This window comes from Schistocerca gregaria, chromosome 2 (assembly GCF_023897955.1).
Source record: "Schistocerca gregaria isolate iqSchGreg1 chromosome 2, iqSchGreg1.2, whole genome shotgun sequence".
Lineage (NCBI taxonomy): Eukaryota > Metazoa > Arthropoda > Insecta > Orthoptera > Acrididae > Schistocerca > Schistocerca gregaria.
The window spans coordinates 649,909,780-649,934,087 of NC_064921.1; the positions used below are offsets into that span (position 1 = coordinate 649,909,780).

Genomic DNA, 24,308 nt, shown 5'->3' on the forward strand with positions numbered 1-24,308 from the left:
GGTGAAATTTACCACACAGAAATTTGAACACTGTAGGTTTATTTCAGTTCCTGGAGCTCCTCCAACTGATGTACAGTGCACTGCTTTATCAGCATATAGCATTCTGGTTCTGTGGTCACCACCTCCTGCCAAGGAAATAAATGGCAACCTGGTTGGCTACAGAGTTGTATACCATGCACTTTCCAACTGGGATGGTAAGTTAAATGTTTTGGTAACATTCTACTTTGATTAAGAACATATTTATTCTTAATTTTGATTAGTTAGTTGTTGACATGTGACAACTATATTCTTAATTTCAAAAAATATATTCTCCTAGCCTGCTGCATTTTCTTTTTCAAAAAAATTTAAATTCGTAGGTAACCAAAAGGATGGCTACCAAAATAAAACTCTAGAAGTGCACAGCACTTAATGCTACCCAAATAGTATTTGTTTTTTGGAAGACCACATTTAAGAAATTAAAACAAGCAATGGCAATATTATAATCTGTTATTTAGCTCAGTCACGATGTATACAAAGGTCATATTTTAAATATTTAGTGAAAAAGCAAACAAAGACATCTGGTTTATATTTGATATAAGTGAAACTAAGAGTAATAAGTTAAACATACTTATTAGCCAAGACATGTGTATCATTCTATAAATCAAATGCTTTACATTTAATCATTGTGGCAGACTCATTTTCTAACAAAGAAGCAAATTACTGATACTATATTTGTGGAAGTACTAGTATTTCAAAAAAATAAAAAACTGTATCCTGATATTGATGTCTGAGCAAATCGTAAGTTAGATACATGTTACAGAAAAATTTTCACATTTGTTTCTGTCTTTCCAGTGTTCATGCATATACATATCTATTGATTGATGTACAAGTGGACATATTTTCTTTCCTAATTTTTGGCGCAACATTAATTCCATTATGTATGTTAATCAGATTCTAAGCTTTGCCACAAGCATTAATTTGTATATCAGTTATTTTGGTAAGTATTGTACTTTTAGGGACAATATCAACATTTTTCTTATTCATTTGGAAATATTATCCTGTCCAACGAATAATTTCCATCTTTCATTTTTTTATTCCTCATATTACTGGTATTACATATATAATTAAGGATATTTTTCTGTACAGTTTCTGTATAAATTACTGTCCATTGCATAACATAAATACAGATTTTTTACCATTTCCTTCCACATTGCTTGGCCTTCCGTTACTCATATGTTTTGTACATTATTCATGCAAGTTTTGAAATTTACACCAGTGTAAATAAAAATGTAATAATTATAAAAGTTTGTTACGAATATTAATTTGTACATTAATACCTATCTAATATTTACAGTGTACTATTTTCCTTAAGATTTGTGAATGAATACTGTCGGATATGCAGTCATAGAAATACTGAACAACATTTTTTTGTTGATTCCTGTTAAACTTCAAGAAACAATTGTTTTGTCACATATTACTGTTGTAGTATGTATAAGTAATATTTCCACTGACAGCAACAACGAAAGTCTCTAGTTGCTGCGTTTAATATGGTTGTTACATTGTACAAATGTTCTTGTTTCATTCGTTCTTAATTCAGTATTGCTCAAACATTGTCAAATACCAAGCAATGCTGTACATTGTGTTTTATAAGTTTCCATGCTCCCACGTCAGAGCATTATGTTGTATAAAAGAGTACTTACATATGAAGACTATGTATCCAGCGGATATGTATATGTGCCATCACACCTTGTGCGCAGAGGTCTACGTGTGTCCTTGTTCTGCATGACTTGCACAATATCTCAGGAGTTTCGCATCCAAATTCCTTGTCCAACAAACGTTTTGCAAAATTTTTTTAAAGTATTGCACCAAATTTGAGCTGTATGGAAAACTGATATTTCCCGTTATTAGTTGTCAGGTGTGATAAGTTTTGGACTTCATGGTGTCCAGTTCATTTGCCTTGGAGATGTTACTGAACATGCTCAACCCAACAACCTCGAATTTGTACATCAAAGCGCTTATGCAGATGAATAGCAATGTATGCTGAATCTCCACCCTTCTGTAACCACACGTGCTTCCACTTAAAAATTTCCATGCCATTACGCCATAGTCGTTGCATAAAATAATAGCTAGGAAGTTTTAAGTGTTGTCAGTACCAGCCGAGAAAGCTTACATCATATAAATCAAACGGGATTCGTGATTCCCTTGTTTTCATGCTGAGGTGTTAACCATGTTTGCTGAAACTGCAAATAAGAATTTCCATTCATGTACGCTTAAAAAAAATATATCAGAACAGACATTGTGATGACATCCCAACGGAGGGGGAGGAGAGAAGTGTTTAACATCGCATTATCAGTGAGGTCATTAGAGACGGAGCAGAAGCTGGGATTAGGGAAGGATGGGAAGGAAATCTGCCGTGCCCTTTTCAAAAGAACCATCCTGGCATTTAGGGAAATCACGGGAAACCTAAATCAAGATGGCTGGACGCGGGTATGAACCATTGTTCTCTTGAATGCGAGTCGAGTGTGCTAATCACTGCACCACCTCTCTCGCTGATAACAACCTGATGATCATGATTATGTTTTTTTTTGGGAGGCGCTCAACTGTGCGGTCATCAGCGTCCGTACAAAGTTCCAATTTTTACACAGTCCAATTTATTTTTACTCGGTCCAATCTAGCAACAGTCACAAATGATGGTGATGATGATGATTAGGAGGAGGAGGAGGAGGAAATGATCAGGGCAACATAGACACCCAGTCCCCAGGCAGAGAAAATCCCCAACCCGGCCGGGAATCGAAACCAGGACCCGATGATCCAGAGGTAGCAATGCTAGCCACTAGACCACGAGCTGTGGATGGTGACATCCTAGAACATACTGTAACGTGACATGGGTTCTTTTCCAATTCTTGCACATAGTGGAGACTTTTCTTACACCAGAAAACGGCATTCTTCCTGGGTGAATTGCAATATATTGCACATTCGTCAGAAAACAACACTCCTGACTGAGACTCAATTTTGGGCAATTGTGATAACAACCCACGGCAGGTTGAAGCAGTCTGCTTCATGTAGTTGTCATGCAAGTCATTCACAAACATACGACTAAATCCTTTCGTTTTCATATTCTCAAATAACTGTGGTACTTTAAATTCTATGGCTCTTTTTTTTAAAATGGGTCTATTTGGTGATCGCACAGTTGACTGGGTGACAAGTGGCACACATTTCCTCTCGCTTTCTTTTACACCGACTATGAAGTTTTTCTTTGACACTAACTGTAACTAAAGCACATTTCTCCCAAATGCTTTAAAAGATGGGGCTTTACCAAAGTCATCTCCAAACACACTTATCTATGGATATTAGTGCACCCACACAAACCACTAATCGCTCCTCAATAGTGTAACTGAGTCCGCTCACATCAGTCACGACTTCACAACCGCAATAATCCAGTACTGAAACAAAATAACACAATACTGACAACAACACTTGTTTTCAGCTTCATCGGAGGGTACTGGGAAAAGAACTATTCATGTCCCCAAATACACAAAATCAAGAGGAGTGCAGGAACTTCCCAGACATTGTGTTTAAGCAGTGCCCTAGCTATATGAGTAACTCAATCACACACTCCTACCTGCTGAACATAATATTTCTTAAAATGAAAATGATAGATGCCTCAAACCGTTTTTTACATTCCTTTGCTATAAACAGATGTGTTTTATATACAATCGTCATCACAGTCTGTGGCAGAACTAAAACTAACTCAATTTACTTATTATGAATGTTACTATTTCTGATGTCATGATCGAATCCCCCCTCCTCTCTGCTATAAGATGAACTAAATTTCTGTTAATATTTTGCATGGCAATAAATTTCATAAGTAAAGAGCTATTAGATGCATACAGTAAAGCCCTTTTGCTGCTGCATCCTTAACATGAAAATACATAGTGTCGCCACTAAACAAGTTTCCTAAATCAGAAGGAAATACTTGAGACATTTATAATATTAACACTAGGCAGGTGTAAAATGGTTCTTGTTTCTATGTTTCTATAGAAATATCATCTGATATTTATTTAAACTATTTTTCAGATATGATTACCATGGATGAACATACAACAATAGAGAACAAGTTAGAACTTTTGGATCTCGTTCCTTTCTGTAATTATAGCATAGAAGTGAAAGCCTTCACACGAAAGGGAGATGGAGTGCCTAGTCGACCTATCTTCTGCCGAACACAGGAAGATGGTGAGTTTGAGAGATCTCTGTGTTCTGATTTCTTTCCACCGTGTACGAACTCTAGTGGTTGATCAATGAGAGGATACGGAACAAATAAGTTGTAATGAAATTATGGCCGGAAATGCATGGTTTCCATGCTAGAGACCATTTATTCAATCACAGTTTGTAACAGAGACTGTAGTCTAATATGTTCTGTACCATGCAGTGACAGTTGCAGTATGAATGGTTTCCTCTGAGAAGGTTATATTGTTTTTCATACCTCATGCCCTAACGCCCTCTCTTGCCATAGTAATACGTAATGTTGTGCCCGATTCATTTGTCCTGCTGACCCATCTTGTAGTACATGTGATACAGCGTTATACGCAATGGTTCCCTATTCCAATCGAAAGCTTGCCTACATGGTGTTTCCTTATGGAAAGGGTAATGGCAATGGGCGGCGGGCTGCAAGATTTTATTAGTAGACCTGTCCCCGCCGACAACAACCACAGCATTCAATGTTCGCAACAGTGTTCCGCCGTTTGTCTGAGACAGTGTCGTTCCAGGAAGCAGGTAACATCAAGGACGTACCCGAAATGTTCGGACACCACACTTGGAGGAAAATGTGACTAACACTGTGGAAGGCGACTGACGTACCAGGCAGTTGGCTCACTACTCCAGGGTAAACCAGACGACCGCGTGGAACATTCTCCATGACAATTGTTACCACCCTTATCACTTGCAGCATGTGCAGGGCTTACTAGCGACAGACTTTCCATGTCGGCAGCATTTTTGTCACTGGTTTCTTCACCAGGCAACCACGATTCAGGAATTTGTGCAATCCACACATGAGTCCACTTTAAGCGGAGTGGTATCTTCAGCTTCCATAACAGTGGTCTTTTGGATAGTATGCAGAACCCTCATGATACGGTGACAGCGAATCATCAGTATGGGTGCAACCGGAATACGTGGGCCGGGAAAGCTGACGACTGTATTTTGAGACCAGGTTTCCTTCCACGTCGCTTAACAGACCGGAACTATCGGCGTTTCTTGCGGGTGACTTTGCCTCACCTGCTGGAAGAAATGATTGACGATTCGAAAGGTTGTGTGGCTGCTACATGATGATGCTGTAGCCCACTTCGCCGTAAACGTCTGGACGCGCCTCAGTCGTGTCTTTCCTGGTCAATGGATAGAATGAGGGGCTGCAGTCGCATCGGGGAACGTCTCAAAAGTATCGTGTACGCAGAGCCCATTCTAGATGTGGAGACACTGGAGCAGTGTATTCATGCTGCCTTTGACACTGTTCGGACGCAGCCTGGCCGATGTGAACGTATGAGACAGATCATGTTACGGTACGTACATGCATTCGTTGAGACACATGGAAACCATTTTCAACACATACTGGAACTGCAGCTGCTTGGCACAGAGAGTATTAGACTGCAGTCTCTATAACAATGGATGAGTGAACAAATGGTCTCTAGCAGGGAAACCACCTATTTCCAGACCTAAGTTCATTAGACCTTCTTTGTTCCTTATCCCCTCATCGATCATTTCCTAGAATTCGTATACGGTGGAAAAAGTCACACTACATATACTCATTTTTAATAAAAAAGTATTGCTTTGCTTTATGGTAGATCTATATAACACTACTATATATAATAATACTGTCTCTCTTTCTGTGTGTGATTTTGTGTGTGTGTGTGGGGGGGGGGGGGGGGGGGAGGGTGTACTAGATGTAGTAACAAATATTGTAGTAAGTTTTAAATCTTTTGACTACCTATTGCCTGTGTTAGCTTAATGATGTCATCAAAACAATGTAACACATTGAGAAATTAGCACATACCTGATCCATTTTCTTTGATATTACGAATATATGTGCAAATCAGTTCTACTAAGGAATTCGTCAGACGAGTAGGAGGAGTTGGCCACCAATAAATAAGTATGCTCCTCTTCAACTGAACCTTATTAGTAGACAAACTTTTTTTGCTGTTGGCAAATTATGAAAATGTGTGTACAAGAATAATGGACATTCATGAATACAATTTTCGCTCTGTTGCGGAATGTGCGCTGATTTGAAACTTCCTGCGAGATTAAAAATTAACTATAACTCGAACCTAAGACGTTTGTCTTTCACGAGGAAACGCTCTACCGACTGAGCTACCCAAGCACGACTCTCAGACCAACTCTCATTGCTTCATTTCCGCCAGTAACTCTCTCCTAGCTTCCAAACTTCACAGACTGTCTGCTGCATATCTTGCGGGACAAATATTGTGAAAGAAAGGAGTTCTAAGCTTACAAAGTAAGCAAGAGAACTTCTGTGAAGTTTGGAAGACAGATGAGAGGTAGACTCAGTAGAACACTGACCCGCGAAAAGGAAGATGTCACAAGTTCGAGTCCCAGTCCATAACAGAGTTTAATCTCCCATGTAGTTTCAATGGGCCCCTTTCTGGACGAAGTAAGTGATTCTTATTTGTAAAACTCACTGAACTTAAACTGAGCTGCCGGCCGGAGTGGCCGAGCGCTTCTAGGCGCTTCACTCTGGAACCGCGCGACCTCGGGCGTGGATGTGTGTGATGTCCTTAGGTTAGTTAGGTTTAAGTAGTTCTAAGTTCTAGGGGACTGATGACCTCAGATGTTAAGTCCCATAGTGCTCAGAACCATTGAACCATTAAACTGAGCTGTTGTTTTGAAAAGTATGTTATTTACGAACATTTTTAAGGAATAAAAATATTGGGATGTAGTAGTAAGTATCTCAAATTTCTCGGACAAGCCTTTTCAAAATGTTCTTGTGTTCACATTCGTACTACAAACTTTTGTGTAGCCTGGCTTGGCTTGGCTTGGCTTGATGAGTTGTCCCAAAATAGGATTGTCTGTGCATTAGGAATAAAAGTAAGCAATTTAAGCAAGTTTTTTTTTTATTTTTATATCACCCATGCCTGCCTACATCTTCATTGCAAAAGATAATTTCCTAGGTATTTCTTCAGTTTTCTGTTACACTCCTACGAGTTGAATTTCCCGTGGGTTTGCATACCAAGCATTTAACACTTGCAACCCCTTTTATCTGACTGTGTTCATATTTCAGACACATATTAGAAGGTCAGGACGAGGAAGTGAACAACTTATAAGAGTAGCTTCAAATTATACTAGGTGAACTGAATACGCAAAAAGAATAGTATCTTTGAATATACGGGATACAACGGGGTGCCAAGCGAAGGCCAAAATGCCACCCGCTGCATGGAGAAGCCATAACGAGGCCAATACGTCAACCATTATGCCGTGCAACCGATCTATTTAAGATGAAGAGCATCACGCGAAATTCCGATTTTTTTGTCGATGTCTCGCAAACGAAGGCTCAGCAGGGTAAATGGCTACATTGTGTGAAAGTTGGAACGTATAGATGATTTCAAAAAGCCTATCCCCCCCCGCTGGGGACCTCTCCGTGTGCGAGTGGCGCCAGAGGGCCCAGCAGTGATTATTATACAGGACGTATCGCAGGTAGTAGCGGCTGCTTGAGGTACTGTACTAGAGTTCTATGATGTACATATCACAATTATTAGTGAAAACTGGCAGGGATAAAGTTGTTCGATGGAATGGTGGGGGGGGGGGGGGAGGGGGGAGCGGTAGCTGGAGCCCCAAACTGTATGGAAAAATCTTTTCGAACCGATCCTGCTAAGTGTGTAACTTTTTTGCTTTCAATTCATGCTATGCAGTGATCATATTGAGACATATCAAATATTTTACGGGTTTCACAGTTTTGTGCTGCCTTTACTAGCGCGGTACGAGTATTATTAAAGAAAATGAAGATTTTACTGTACAGTTGACTCCCGGATACAACAAATTAAAATTGTGTGCCCGATCGGGAATCTAACTTCTGCCTTTCGCGAAAACACTCTTACCGTAAATTTTTAAATGGGTGTCGTCAAACTTATGATTAGAGGGGACCCTGAGACGTGCTTTAACAGCTCAACTGCTAAGAATGCTCTCATTAACATTCAAAGGTCTCTTTTAAGTTCCCAGCACCATACAGTTTTAATTTAAATGGATGTTTAAATAATTATTAAGTTTATAGGTGACCAAAACCAAAACAACACCGAAGAGAGTATTCATTTTTGTCATATACTTCAGTTCCAGGAGAACCTGAAGACATTAAGGCACTGGTTATGGATTCAAGAACAATACTATTGTCCTGGAGAGCTCCTAAATATCCGAACGGAAGAATTAAGAAATACAAAGTATACATGCGGTCCATAGATGGCGTTGGATTGGTATGTATCATAGGAGAAAGTTAGACGCCTTCAATAATCACTGCTTTTATGTGTCTGTTCCTTGTTAGACTATGATCGGCGTTTAAAATTACTTTTTTTCTGCTGTATAAGCTGCTAATACGAAGGACACAATGATGTTAAATATAACCTTGTGTAGTATCGGTCTCTTACTAACAGACATATTTCCGATGTGTACTGGTATCAATATGATCCCCAGGACAGGGACCAGTACGATTTGCCTTCAGAGCAGACCTACTACAGTATATCGCATTTGGAAACTCACCACAGATACGAATTCTGGGTGACAGCCTTCACTATCGTCGGAGAGGGCAATCCATCGAGGCGAGTGGTACAGGCACCAACCAACCACGTTCCAGCCAGAATTGCTTCATTCAGTGAATCGATGACGGTGGCATGGAAGGAAGAACTCAGACTACCATGCTTAACAGTGGGACAACCCGCTCCACTTTTACACTGGACTAAAAAGTAAGTAGATTCCAGTTTCTGGCAATAGTTTCTGTGCAACTTTCTTCTTAAGAACATTTCAATTATTGTGACTATTTTGTTATGAAGTTCTCAGAACAGTAATACATTAAGTGAGTGCATGAAATTAATACAAAATTATTACTTCCCTTCAGTGGAAAAAATGTCCAAGGAAACAGACATGTACAGATCAATTCTGAGGGTACAGTTTATATCAGCTCCGTGCAGAGCACGGATGCAGGAAACTATTCTTGTTCAGCAGAAAACGTCTTCGGGAAGGAAGAAATTGTATATTCCGTATCTGTCCAAGGTAGAGCATCTTAAGAACTTCTTTCTCAAAAGTAAAGTATAATAGTTTGTGGTAATATTTTACAGTCGATAACTCTTCAAATGCATCATTTCATTGAATTTACGTGTTTTATGTATGTACACAGTTCAATTCCTATTAATTGTTCTTCTCTTTTTTCTGCAACCTACGAAGAGAGCAGAAGCAAAGGCAGTAAGTAAATTATTCATTTGCAAATTCGCTGTTGTGAAATTGAGAATCCATGTATACTTATTGTAATGATTTGACCTTGTATACAATGAAGCTACAAAAGCCATGGGATAGCTATATACACATATACAGATGGGGGGTAGTATTGTGTATCTAAGGTACAAAAGGGCAGTGTATTGGCGGAGATGTCATTTGTACTCAGGTGATTCATAATTAAGTGTCCGAAGTGATTATGGCCGCACGATGGGATTTACCAAACTTTGCACGTGGAATGGTAGTTGGAGCTAGATGCATGGGACGTAATTCAATATCCCTACACCCGCAGTGTCAAGAGTGTGCCGAGAATACAAAATTTCAGGCATTACTTCTCACCACGGACAATGGAGTGGCCAGTGGCTTACACTTTGAAAGGTTCCCTTAGAAAAATTATAAATGACTGTGCTTAAACTGACACACAATATTTTTAGCGCAACGCAGTCTGACTTTCAATAATCCCTACAAAAGAATGGCCCCAACTAACAATAACCTATACCTTTCATGAATCACTTACCTCACAAAAATCATCGTTACTCGAACTACTGGAATACAGCGAGCGCCAATACTGCCAGCTAAATAAAAGATCGTAACTACTGAAGGCACTAACTACTGATATGCATAATTAGCAAATGAAAGATGTTGATAGAGAACAAACGATTTATATCAGTTCATGACATCCAGTCTTACAAATTTATTGTCTCTGATGGACACACATCCAGATCATCCGCTCTCAAAACTCCGCCATCTCTCTCCCCACATCCACCACTGCTGGCGGCTCACCTCCAACTACGCAACACTACGCGCTGTTAACTGCCAACTGCCCAACACTACAATAGCAAATTCCAACAATGCAAACCAGTCACAGACTGCACACAGCACAGTCAGTGATTTTCATATAGAGCGCTACATGGCGTTACCAACATAAAAACCTAAAACTTACAACTTAACAACCGAAAGCAGCGGTATTTGCAAAGATTTATCAATGCTAACAGGGCAAAACTACGTGAAATATCCGCAGATATCAGTGTGAGTCCTGCGATTAAGGTATCCGTTAGGATAAAGCGACGAGATGTGACGTTAATGGGCTATGGCAGCAGACGACCAACACGAGTGCCTTTGCTAACTGTACAAAATCGCCTTCATCGCCTACGGAGCCTCTCCTGGGTTCGTTACCGTACCAGTTGCACTCTAGACGACTGGAAAACCGTGGCATGGTCAGATGAGTCCCGATTTCTGTTGGTAAGAGATAATGATCGGGTTCGAGGGTGGCGCAGTCCACATGAAGCCATGAACTCAAGTTGTCAACAAGGCAGTGTGCAAGCTGGTGTTGGCTCCATAATGGTATGGGCTGTGTTTATGTGGAATGGACTCGGTCCTCTAGTTCAACTGAACTGATCATTGACTGTAAATGGTTATGTTCGGCTACTTGCAGACCATTTGTTCCCAAGCAATGCGCCACGTCACCGGACTTAATTGTTCGCAATTGGTTTAAAGAACTTTCTGGACAGTTCGAATGAATGATTTGTCAACCCTGATTCTCCAACATGAACTCTATCAAGCATTTGTGGGACGTGACAGAGAGGTCACTTCATGCACAAAATCGTGGACCGGCAACACTTTAGCCATTATGGGCGGCTGTAGAGGCAGCATGGCTCAATATTTCTGCAGGGGACTGTCAACGACTTGTGTAGTCCATGCCACGCTGCATTACACAGTGGCAAAACACAATATCAGGAGGTATCCCATGACTTTTATCATCTCAGTGTATTAACTGCGTCAGAAGTACCAGACTGCGGTCCGTCCAGCGTACTAAACGTTGACAACGTTCTGAAGCACTACTAAATCTATTTTTCATATTCTAGTCTTCTTCCTCTCGATTTAAGTATTCCTAAGTGCTCTAGCTATTTCATAACGGCTGTAGTTGCCTGCTCCCTCGGGCATGCATGCATGTTCGAAGGACATTGCATCGTTCTTTTTAACAACACAGGTACTACAATATCATATACACACTCATTGTCATTGATGCTATCACAGTATTAAGATCATTATTGCCTTCTCTACATTAACTGACTCTAAAAATTCATGTCTGTCAATACTAGTAAGCCGCTAACCCGGTTCCTAGTTCACGGTGCAGGTTGTCTACCTAACGCGTTCCAGGGGCAACAAAAATGTTGGTTTCAATATTTCATATTATTATTGGAGAATTAAAAATTTCAAAATGCTTTCATAAACTACTCATTAAGAGACACAATATTATGTTAAAACTTTAACACAGTAAGAGAAGTCCTCGTATTACAGTGAGAAACCGTGCATGTATCTTGAAGCAGCGTAACTCAGGGCGCACCAATTACCCAGACTGTATTCATGTAGGAATTGATGCTCGCATTGGAAGAGCTACGACAACTTTTGACAAACTCTCTACACGTGTTTGGAAAAACAACGAACTCTCTTTGACCACCAAAATTCTTGTATATCAAACTTGCGTCCTCAGCAACCTTTTGTATGCATCGGAAACATGGACTACCTATGCCAAACAAGAAAGTCGCCTTAATGCTCTCCACGTGCGGTGCCTGAGATCCATCCTCGGAGTGCCGTGGAAGGACCGAGTGACCAATGAATCAGTGCTATCCAAAACTAACTGCAACAGTATTTCAGCTATCTTGAAGCAGATACGACTCCGCTGGCTGGGACACGTCATCCGTATGGATCCTGACAGTTTACCACGTGAGGTGATGCTTGGAGAGATCTCTATAGCCAAAAGACCTGTAGGACGTCCTGTATTGAGGTTCAAGGACTCCTGTAAACGAGATATGGAGAGCTTTGGAATCGACACAAACAGATGGGAGGCACGGGCTAGCATGAGACCAGAGTGGCGTGATGATATATCATCTGGAATGTCGAAGCATGATGAAGGCTTGTTAGACAGATTAAGGCAGAAAAAGCTTCGCAATGCTACCACTGCTCCTGCCTCAGCAGCCAGATACACGTATGACAATTGCAGCAAGAGATGCCGTGCTGCCATTGGCTTGACAAGTCATATGAAAAAATGCAACCCATAAACACACAGACACTACAACAATCATCTACCAAGATGTCGTGGCCAATATTCATGTAGTATTTGAGAATGACAGCACTCTGATTACTTCCGACAAACGTTAAACGTAATTTCAAATATTTTCGAAACTATTTGTCGCTTACATACTTGATGTCAAATATTTAACACGTTAATGCATTTGCAGTGGAGTTTGACGTTTGAAACTGTTTTATTCATGGGAGTTCGATTCTTTAAAGAATCGGGTGCTTACTGGATCATTGCTAGGAGTGTCTAACACGAAATCTTCACAAGGTAGTTCTCTATCTGCAATCCCTGTTCCTGGCAGCAGTTCCGACAATAAGACTCTCCCATTCTAGAGCTGCCAAGTGGAAGTCTACCCTTGTGATCAGGAAACTTACGACATTTTGCAAATTCTCTCTTAAGTGCTCTGCCAATCCGTCTCCTGCCGCAGGTGGTCCATAAAAGCATTCTACTTCCATGTTTGATCCATCTATGATGCTTAACTTCACCAAGATTATTGGAAATGTGACACAGAAAGGATGTAACAACTATTCAGTGTCCTAAATATTAATCTGAAGAATGAAAACCCATTACGAAGAAATACACAAGACTACAGAAAAAGTAAAAATAGTAACATGTTCAGTTAAAAATAAAAAGTCAAATGAAATACAATACGCTAAAATAATATAGGCCTAAGGGAGGAAATTCGTCTAAAATACCTATGTTAACTGATTATTTGTAGTTTAATTAACAAATTTGTTGTTATGATTTCATATTCAGACATTATAGAAAAACTAATCTGGTTTGTTCCGCTTTTACATCTGCACACTTAACTTCAATCTTCTTAGAACTGAAGTGAATTATAAAAGAAACAATCTTTCGTTTTTTGTGGATCGTAGATTCCAGATTCCGATGTAAAATCCTGTTCATGGTCAGATCAGCATTGAGTGTACTTTTTCAGCATTCGAATAGGTATTAAATCGAGCTTCATAGTCATGATTACCGACTTAAAACTCTGTCCACAAGCCCAGGAGGACCCATCGTACCATCCGACCGCGGTGTCCTTCCCCGTCAGTGACGTCATTGGATGTGCTATGGAGGGACGTGGGGTCAACACACCGCCCTTGTGGCCGTTATCAGTTTTCGTGACTTGTAGCCGCTACTGTTCGGTCAAGTATCTCCTTAATTGGCATCACGAGGCTGATAGCATCCCGTTCCAGTCCTCCAACCAAGAGTCGAGCCTGGGTCCTGTTTACAGCAATCAGCAGCGCAGACCACTTACCTGCGGGGGCCGACTCAAGACCATCGACAGGAACCGCTTTTTGTAGCAATCAATTATGCTGAAGCAAAAATGGAGACATCATGTTTACTGAGAACAAGGATTAGAAATCTGCAACATAGCAGCTGGCAAGTACTTTGTTTTCTCTGTAAATAAAACTCATAAACAGCTTTAAATTCTTTATCCTGAAGCTAAACATATCACACAAAAAGTAATTATGTAGAATTTCATTACATTTCACGTTGTACGATGGTTAGTCGTAAAGTGTGGCTTGTCATTTCGGAAAATAAGGCTGTTTAATTCATTTTAAATTTTTCCCAGTGGCATGTAGCTGTACTGTTTGGTTAAATGAGGATGAAGGCGTCCACTTGGGTAAAATGTCAGAGAGGTAAAACAGTCCACCATTCGGATCTCCGGGCGGGAACTGCCCAGGAAGACATCTTTATCAGGAGCAGGAAAACTGGCGTTCTACGGATCGGAGAGTGAAATATCAGATCCCTTAATCGAGCACGTAGGTTAGAAAATTTTAAAAGCGAAACGGATAGGTTAAAGATGGATGTAGCGGAAATAAGTGAAGTTACAGGATTTCTGGTCGGGTGAATACAGGTTCTAAATATAAAATCATATATGGGTAACGCAGGAGTAGGTTTAATATTGAATAAGAAAATAGGACGCGGATAAGCTACTACGAACAGCATAGTGAACCCATTACTGCAGCCAAGATAGACACGAAGCCTACACTCACCAGAATAGTAGAGGTTCATATGTCAACTGTCTCCGCAGATGATGAACACACTGAAGAATTGTATGATCAGATAAAAGAAATTATTCAGTTAGTTAAACGAAACGAAAATTTAATAGTCTATAAGACTGGAATTCTACGGTATGAAAAGAGAAGGAAAAATAGTAGGTGAATATTGACTCGGGGAAAGGAACGAAAGAGGAAGCAGCCTGGTAGAACTATTCACTCTAACACATGGTTTAAGAATCATGAAAGACGGATGTATACGTGGAAGAGACCTGTAGACATCGGCAGGTTTCAGACTGATTATATAATGATAAGACAGAGCTTTCGGAACCAGAGCTTTCCAGGGGAAGATGTGGACTCTGACCACAATATATTGGTAATAAATTGTGGATTAAAACCGAAGAGATTGCAAAAAAGATAGGAAATTAAGGAGATGGGACCTCAATAAACTGAAAGAACCAGAGGTTTTTGAGACTTTCGGAGGGAGCATTAGGGAAAGATTAACAAGAACGCGGGAAAGGAATACAGTAGAACACGAATGGATAGCTTCGAGAGATGAAGTAGTGAAGGCAGGGGAGGATCAAGTAGACGAGGGCTCGTAGAAATCCTTGGGTAACACAAAAGACGTTAAATGTAATCGATAAAAGGAGAAAATACAAAAATCGTAGTAAATGAAGCAGGTGAAAGGAAATAAAAGCGTCTAAAAATGAGATTGACAGGAAGTGCAAAACGGCTAAGCAGGATGGCTAAAGAACAAATGTAGGGTCTTAGAAGCAGATATCACTAGAGAGCAGAGAGATACCACCTACAGGCAAATTAAAGAGACCTTAGGAGAAAACAAAACCACCTGTATGAATATCAAGAGCTTAGATGGAAAACCTGTCCTAAGCAAATAAGGCAAACCTGGAAGGTAGAGGGTCTGCACAAAGGAGATGTACTTGAGGGTAATTTTGTACAAATGGAAGAGAACGTAGATGAAGATGAGATGGGAGATGTGATACTGCTTGAAGAATTTGACCGAGCGCTGAAAGACCTTAGTCGAAACTAGGCCCCGGGAGTAGACGACATTTCATTAGAACTATTGACAGCCTTGGGAGAGCCAGTCCTGACAAAATTCTACCATCTGGTGAGCAAGATGTATGAGACAGGCTGATTACCGTCAGACTTCAAAAAGAATATAATAATTCCAATCCCAAAGAAATCTGGTGTTGACAGATGTGAAAATTACCGAACTATCAGTTTAATAAATCATGGTTGCAAAATACTACCACGAATTCTTTACAGAACAATGGGAAAGCAGGTAGAAGCCGACCTCAGGGAAGATCAGTTTGGATCCAGGAGAAATGTAGGAATAGGAGAGGCAGTACTGACGCTACAACTTTGCATATAAGATAGGTTGAGGAAAGGCAAACCTACGTTTATAGCATTTGTAGACTTAGATAAAGCTTCTGCCAATGCTGAGTGAATCACTCTCTTTGAAATTCTGATGGTGGCAGGGGTAAAAATCAGGAAGCGAAAGGCTACTTAAAACTTGTGCGGAAACCAGATGGTAGTAATAAGGGTCGCGGAGCATGAAAGGAAAGCGGAGATTGAGGAGTGAGAGAGCTTTGTAGCCTAACCCCGATATCATTCAGTCTGTACATTGAGCGAGCAGTAAAGGAAACAAAAGCAAAATTTAGAGTAGGAATTAATACCCAGGGAGAAGAAATAAAACTTTGATGTTTTCTGAAGACATAGTAATTCTGTCAGAGGCAGCGAAGGACGTGGTAGAACTGTTGAACGGAATGTACAGTGTCTTGAAAGGAGGATATAAGATGGACATCAACAAAAGCCAAACAAGAATAATGGACTGTAGTCGAATTAAATCAGGTGATGCTAAAGGAATCAGATTAGAAAACGAGACACTTAAAGTAGTGCATGAGTTTTGCTATTTGGACAGCAAAATAACTGATGATGAGAGAAGTAAAAAAAAAAGGTGTGTGAGATCTTATGGAACTTAACTGCTAAGGTCATCAGTCCGTAAGCTTACACACTACTTAACCTAAATTTACCTAAGGACAAACACACACACCCATGCCTGTGGGAGGACTCGAACCTCCGCCGTGACCAGCCGCACAGTCCGTGACTGAGCGAAGTAGAGAGGGTATAAAATGTATACTGGCACCGGCAAGAAAGGCTTTTATGTAGAAGAGAAATTTGCTAATACCGGGTATAGATTTAAGTATACGGAACACTTTTCTGAAAGTGAAAGTATTTGTACGGAGTGTAGCCATGCAGGCAAGTAAAACAAGGACGACAAAGAGTTAGACAAGAAGAGGATAGAAGTTTTTGGAATGTGGTACTACAGAAGAATGCTGAAGATTAGATAAGTAGATCATGTCACTAATGTGAAGGCACGGAATAAAATTAGGGAGACAAGAAATTTCTGGCACAACATGACAAAAAGAAGGGCTGGTTGATAGGACACGTTCTCATACATCAACGGATTACCAATTTAGTACTGGAGGGAAGTGTGTAGGACAAAAATCTTAGTGGGAGACCAAGGGATGAATACACTAAGCTGATTCAGGAAGATGTAGGTTCCAGTAGTTATTCGAAGAGGCTCGCACAGGATAGAGTTGCACAGAGAGCTGCATCAAACCAGTTTCGGACTGAAGACCACAACAACAAAGCTATTCATTTTTAGTCTGTTTGCAGGTACATGTGAACTGCACCATTTAGAGTGTGCTTAGAAGGTTCTGAATGAGTTCTCAGAGGGGTTGGCAAGCGGGAGTGGGGATGGAGGGGCCGCGCGGGATTAGCCGAGCGGTCTCAGGGGCTGCAGTCATGGACTGAGCGGTTGGTCCCGGCGGAGGTTCGAGTCCTCCCTCGGGCATGGGTGTATGTGTTTGTCCTTAGGATAATTTTAGGTTAAGTAGTGTGTAAGCTTAGGGACTGATGACCTTATCAGTTAAGTCCCGTAAGATTTCACACACATCTGAACATTTTTTGGGATGGAGGAGGATGCAAGGAGAAAAGAAAGCGAGCTGTGCTTTTGTCACACAGTGCAGGCACTACTAACTGTGCATACTGGTTTGGTATAGCACGGTGCGATAATCATTTCTTAACGGCTGCGATACACACCGGTTGGCAGCTGCAGGATACACATCAGCGGGCCAAAGTCGACCATGCTTCGTCTGAACGGGCCTCTCGCTATTGGGGTGAGTCGTGGAACAAGATTCTTCAAAATACACATGGCTCGGTATCCGCACTAATGTGAAGCGAGAGACAGTGAATTCTCCGGCTTGTCGCCAATGCAATATTGTGAGATCTTATAAACTCTCACACTCAAACCGTAACTTCCTGTCGACTTTCTGCTTCTGTCTTCAGCTTGGCTTCCTTCCCCAGACAATTGTAGTGACGTTGTTTGTGTGTCTTCTTTGTTTCATTTGTTTCAATGACTTTTGCTTAATTCTACTGCTTACAAGTTTTCGTTATCTAAATTTACAATGAACTTTACAATTGAATATTTACATGAATAATAAAAAATGAACGTTTAAATAGTTTTTTCCAGTACTTTACAGAAGAATTATATCATTTACATATTAAGTTACTTCATTTTATAACGATTCCTTTACTTCTTGAATGTACATGGATTGATGATGTGTAGTTTAGTTAATTAGTACATCATACAATTAGTTTTCTTTTATTATTATTTTTACCTACTTTGATGATTTAAATGGTTAGTATTGTTGCACGTATATTTGAATATTTACATGTTTGTAGCTCGTCCTGTCTGCCTCTTGAATCTGCTGCTACCTGAAACATATCTACATTCCTTCACTGTATCATTTGTGATCGATTAATTTTTTAGCTTCCATGGCTAATTGCTGTAGGACCACTGCAAGAATTCCTACCCGATGAGTCTGTGGAACAGCATGTCATTCTTCAGCAAATAATGCTGATGAATGTCAACCGAGTTCTTGCCTTTCCACTTATGGTTGACCCTTAACACCTCTGCGCCTTTGTTCTGTTTGAATAAGTCATTGTCATCATTGCAACGATTGAAAAACGGCTCTGATATCGCCATTAACTCACTCCCATTATCTACTCTTGCGTTAACGACAATACCCTTGACTGTTACAAGAAGCTTCGGACTTATCTCTGAAGTAGTACTCTCGTCTTCGACTTCATTAGTATGTCCTCAATTACTTCGTAATCTAACCAATGTGTGTGTGTGTTTGTTTCGTCAGAACTAGATGTTTATGGACATCCATAGTTGCGTCATTTTCCATCAACATTTAATTGTCTTCATCGAGAGTTTGAGGAGAAGTACTTCCCTTTTTTAAATTGTCCAACTTTAGTTTCGTTGCTTCTAGATCAGCTTCTAAAGTAACCTTAATCTAGATTTTAAATCCTCATTTTCACACCTTACTACTTCCCTTAAGTTTTTCTCCTCGTCACACATCAGTGTAATCTTGTTTAATTTGGATTTCACACTTAGGTTCTGGGGGGTCGTCAGATTCTATGTTAAGTGTGTCTGTACTCACAGCCTGAGTCAGCTCGTTATCGTATTTGTTATCTTCCACTGAGAGTTGCAGATTCAAATTTTCAGCCGTGTCGTCACTTATTACGACGCTGTTTTCTGTGTCTGCTGTGATGATTACATAGTCTCGGTAATACTGCCTCACTATGTCCTCCTATGTACCAAAATTGTATACATTTGAATCTGATTTATCAGATGTTCACATACTTTATTATCTGGTTCGTTTTCCGATCCAGATAGCATATTTTCCCTGTCATTTTCCTCTCCCTTATCGACTGGCTCTTCTCGATTTTGTTCGATTCTCGCTTTCCACAATGCCTCAGACTCTTTCTGCTTTTATTCCGAAGTTTTGTGGAAGGATTTTAGTAGGTCTTGCAGCGCATCGAACTTTTGATCATGTGTACTTATCCGTACTTCCTTCCTTTTTCTAAGACCTCTATTAGCCGTATTTGTCGGTTAATACTACCTCTTGATCAATCGTAGCGTCACAGGTTACAGTAGGATATGTATTATCCCGCTGAAAACCGTTTTTCGTCTGTGCAGAATCAAACATCTGCACCATATACATTAATGCTTCGTCATAATCAAATGGTTCATTATTAGGTAATGCTGGGAGTTCGTCCTGATCGTCAGTGTCAATCCAACCTATCTCGTCCCAACACTTCAGTTGTGACTTCCTCCCTATTTTTAATATATGTGCGGATACCTTTGATCTTTCTGTCGTTCCTGTTCCCAATTCCGACTCTTGTACGTCACACCTTAACCTATTTATTGCTGCGGACACCTTTTCATCCATCTCTGCAGAAAGTGTGTTATCCACTTGAACTCCTACAATACCTAACGTCAGTCAGTCTTGACGCTTCCCAGGATCTGGTGGTCGTAATTCAACCTCCACCTGTCGTTCGTTTCTCCGGTAATTACCCGAAGTATTTGCCTGTGGCTGCGTTCTCGCACCATCTCCCCATCTGCTTTCTCTCCATGGACCTGGAGATCGCTGATTAAAATCAGTCTGTCGGCTATCCCGAGTTCTCCAGTTTCCGTTCCTGTTTTCGTCTATATTCCACCTGTTCCAACCACTATTAAAACCCATCCATTGCGCTGTTGTCTAGTGTTTCCACAACTACCATTTCCGTAATTATTCCCATTTCGTCCAGAATTAAATCCCAATAGTGGCCTACCATCGCTACCATTATTGTTATTCTCCTTACTATTACGTGTTCTTTCAAATTTAATCTGTCCTGAATCGCCACGTCTTTGAGCGACGTTTTCATACATGAATTCTATTTCTCTCAAAACACCTATGATAGTTTCTATATTATCGTCCCCACGTCCTATCAAGGCTTGTTGATACTTGGTTGGCAGTTTCGTTTTGCATATTTGAATCAATTACCCGTCAGTGTATGGGTTATCTAAGTATTGGTTCCTGTTAGACATATTCTCAAAGAATTTAACTGCTGTTTTCTCACGCGAATTTTCGAATGAGACATTTTGTAATAATCCATATTTTATTCTCGTCTAAGCCTCAGGAGGCCAATATCTTGCTATAAAGGCAGCTATAAACGAATCATACGAATGAAAGTTTCTGCTATCTTCTGCGTGGTTTCAGCAACATTTCCCTCCAAATGTGCGCAAATGAAATCTAACTTACGTTTCAATGGCCAATGTGTCGGTATTCCTACTTTAAATTGCTCAATAAATGTGTGGGGATGGGGAATATTTGCATCTTCCTTATAGTGCTGGTATTTCCGCATTCTAAGAAAGTCGTTATTATCAAAACCTCTCGCTTCTATCTTTGATGTACCTTCTCGGTTTTGAAGACTGGAATTCTGTCCTTGGTTTGCGTCAAATCTACGCAAACATGTGTAATTTGGTTCATTCTGTGACATTTGTGCCGTAGAATCACTTGCAGGTCTCATTGTGCAATATGCGTGCATAACGCCCGCTACCGGCTCTGCATCTCGACGTGTAAGCAACTCTGGCTGGTTAGACGCCGTACTGTAACCGTTGGTATTCGTCCTGCAGGTTGTGGCGTTGCGTAACGCGTCTCTATGGTTTGATCAGCGTATGTCATGCTTTGTGCTTGACGTGCTGAGCCGTGCTGCAAACCACACTCTTGTATTTTCGATTGACCTATTATTCTTTCTTGAACAGGTGGTCGCAATCCAAACTGTTCCCTACGGTTACCGTAATCTTCTGGCATACGCTGGTTTGGACTAATTTCCCGTTCGCGGTTTACTGGCATCTGCATGTGATTTTCCGTCTTACGTCACACGTAATTTCGCGTACCCTTTCTGTCGTATTATCGGCAGCTGTTGATTTTGCAGTCTTCGCAGCAGTATCTACCGACACTAAAGTGGATTCTGTCGTCGTCTGCGACTGTTCGCTAACGCTTTCTACGTCACCACGACTTTCTATCGAACGTAAAACTTCCGATATCAACCGTTGAAATTGGTGTTCGTATTTCTCATGCATTTTTAAAATATTAACATTGAATTACTCTAATGCTGCATTTGTCGTTCTTTTGTGATACTTCGTCTCAGCAATAACATGTTTCGCCTTCATCGTCACTTCGATGGCAAAAGCTTCTACCTGTTGTTTAAACTTTTTGGCACTTTGTTGCGTAATTGCGAGCAACGTAATCATGTCTGTTTGGACATTGTCAGTGTCTTTTCTCAATTTTTTGTGCCCTGTAACGAGCGTTTGAAGCATCATTTGCGCTTCCTTAGCTTCATTTCACATTTGATCTAATCGGACATGAATATTATCACGCATTTTTTGTATTTCCTTGTTAGTTTCTTTCAGTCCCAATGCTAATTCTCTTTGCCCTTGTGCTAACGCTTTTCTGATTCCTGAGATTGTTGTAATAAACGCTGCGATTCCTGGGATTGCTGTAATAAACGCTGCAACATTCCGAATATGTTGGAGTTTTCATCTACACCAATTTCGCCAGTTGCCATCTGATGCAACTGTTCCCTATCTAGTTTTTCGTGAACTGTTGCATTCACTTCCGAACATAGCGTGGGAGCACTAACATTCGTTCTTTCATACAATTGCAAGCCTGCCTGATTCAATATGAGTACGTTTGGCTCTATATACTGTAAATCACTATCTACAGACTCGGTGTCAGATTCATTAACAACGCCGTTCTCACGTCCATTCTTTGGACCATATTGAACACCATGTGTTGCATTTTCGGTCTCATTGGGTATTTCTACGTGTTCTGTCTCGTGTTGGTAACGCTGATATACCTGTTGCGTGTCCAACTCGATCCTATCAATATCTTCCATGACTTCTCTTCGTCTTAATCGATTATTTTCTGTCATTTTTGAGCGGTCCACTAAACGTTGCGGTTCTCGGATTTAGCGAACCTTACTATGCGTTAACAACAGATCATAAGACTTGATTCTACCCCAAAATATCATCTGCGGTCCTGTATTCAATATTTGAACCCGTTTCCTCGTCTTTTAAATAGCCTTTTGGTTACTGGAGCTGGGTCAGAGCTCAACAAAACCCAATTCAACGATGTGGTGTGCCAGCAAATAGGAAATACATGAATTCCATTTTATCTACACTTACTACACAGTAGAGTCACATTTACATTTACAATTTTTTTTCTCCAATTTGCGTCAGCCTATTGTTTGGGAGGATTGCATGTTTTGCACCTATCAAAAGCAAACCATCAGTCTATCAGCATACTGTAATTTTAGCATCCTGGCAGCGTTGCCATTTTGTCATTGTCCGCACTTCCGTATCTGCACAGTGAGTGTACTAATGTGTGCAGCCTTAGCTTACCGCTTAGTGCGCAAATGGACAAAACATCTGAACTGTCTTCTCAAGCCAAGGGTGTGAAGCAGACATTCTAAATAAATATGTACTTGGCCCTGTAAGGCAGCTAATATCAGGCGTGGATAGCAACAAAAATCATTAGAAATGCTGCTGACACGTAACTAGAATGCATGAGTTAATAAAGGTGAAAGGTTGGGTTCTATTCTAGAAGGACAAAACAGCTATATCGTTTTTTATTCCACATATAATTTATCTACTGTGCTTTCAGGGGTCAAGTTATACACAACAATCATGTTCAATTATTTTTGACACTCAATAACAAGATACTTAACTTTTGGACATATTGAATTGACGATTATTAAAATCGTTATTCTACACATAAAAATTTTTTATCACAGGAAAGAATGATTAAAAATCTTCATCACCTCATTTAAATCTACATTGTTTTAGCTGGTCAGTGCACTGAGTTGATGGAAAATAAATTCTACTTTTTGGACCAATGAAAAAACTCTCATGTACTCAATGAGAGGATAGGTTAGTATTCATGCTTTTGATATTCAGTGATCAAAGCATATACAAGTTGAAGTGAGCGAAATCTAGACTCAATATTTACTGTGGCCTAATGCGCTATGGTACTTCACCAAGCAGCATCTGCAACATTGTTCTCTCCATGCTGGACCTGAAATGCTAATTCCCTGCTCTGGCCTTGACTGAATTCACTCAGTCTCAACTTTCCAGTGTTCCGTAGAACGTTAATCTTTCCCTAGTCGAAATAATGGCGATTGCACACTCGCAAAGGGTTGGAGCAACGTCCACAATTTCTTTGCCCACATAAATTCCCGCAGGAATAATTATCTACCTCTTTGCTATCTGTCGCCACGACACGTGAAGAATATCATCCTCACTTCGCAGAAAGCAAAGCTCTCAACACCCTGACTTATTTCCACACACTAGTGCGGTCTGCTGCAAGACAAGAGAGAGATTATCCATTTCAGTTCTCAAAATGCTTTTTATATAATGGGGAGCTCCCCGCCGTGTCGTGTCTGCGTCACCTAGTATGGTTTCAGCCAATCACCGTCTCGCTAGAGGTGAACCTTATTTATCTTAATAGGTCGCAGCCTAGCCCTGTTAATGTCATGCAGCCACTTACCCTCAGTCCCGCCGTATTTATGTTAAACTGAATAATTTATTGTTCTGGCCGTATCCCTTTCTGCACTGAAGCTCGCCGTTCTCTTGTTAAATGGTGTTTTCCAGTACCATTAACCACCTGCTCGGTTCGTTTCCAAAATGCGTTTCACTTTAACCCTGTGGCTCATAGCGTCCACTGGACAGTGGACAGCTGTTAATGGTCGCTTCTTTGGCATTTCCAATCAGTCCTGAGGCTGCAAATACACACAGTTCACTGCAGTGGGCACTCCCTACTGGTGTTGTGTCCTGCATGCATCTGCAGCCTCAT

The 24,308-nt window shown here is 40.5% G+C and overlaps 1 protein-coding gene across 1 annotated transcript in view; it reads left to right on the forward strand.

Moving 5' to 3' along the window:
- The window catches only part of LOC126335917 (Down syndrome cell adhesion molecule-like protein Dscam2), a 935,428-nt gene that overhangs the window by 829,679 nt on the left and 81,441 nt on the right, over nucleotides 1–24,308 (forward strand). The window contains exons 20-25 of the mRNA XM_049999390.1: nucleotides 48–194; nucleotides 4,057–4,212; nucleotides 8,305–8,444; nucleotides 8,662–8,930; nucleotides 9,083–9,237; nucleotides 9,409–9,426. Of these exons, the coding sequence (XP_049855347.1) occupies nucleotides 48–194; nucleotides 4,057–4,212; nucleotides 8,305–8,444; nucleotides 8,662–8,930; nucleotides 9,083–9,237; nucleotides 9,409–9,426 (885 nt within the window). The remainder of the gene's footprint in view (nucleotides 1–47; nucleotides 195–4,056; nucleotides 4,213–8,304; nucleotides 8,445–8,661; nucleotides 8,931–9,082; nucleotides 9,238–9,408; nucleotides 9,427–24,308) is intronic.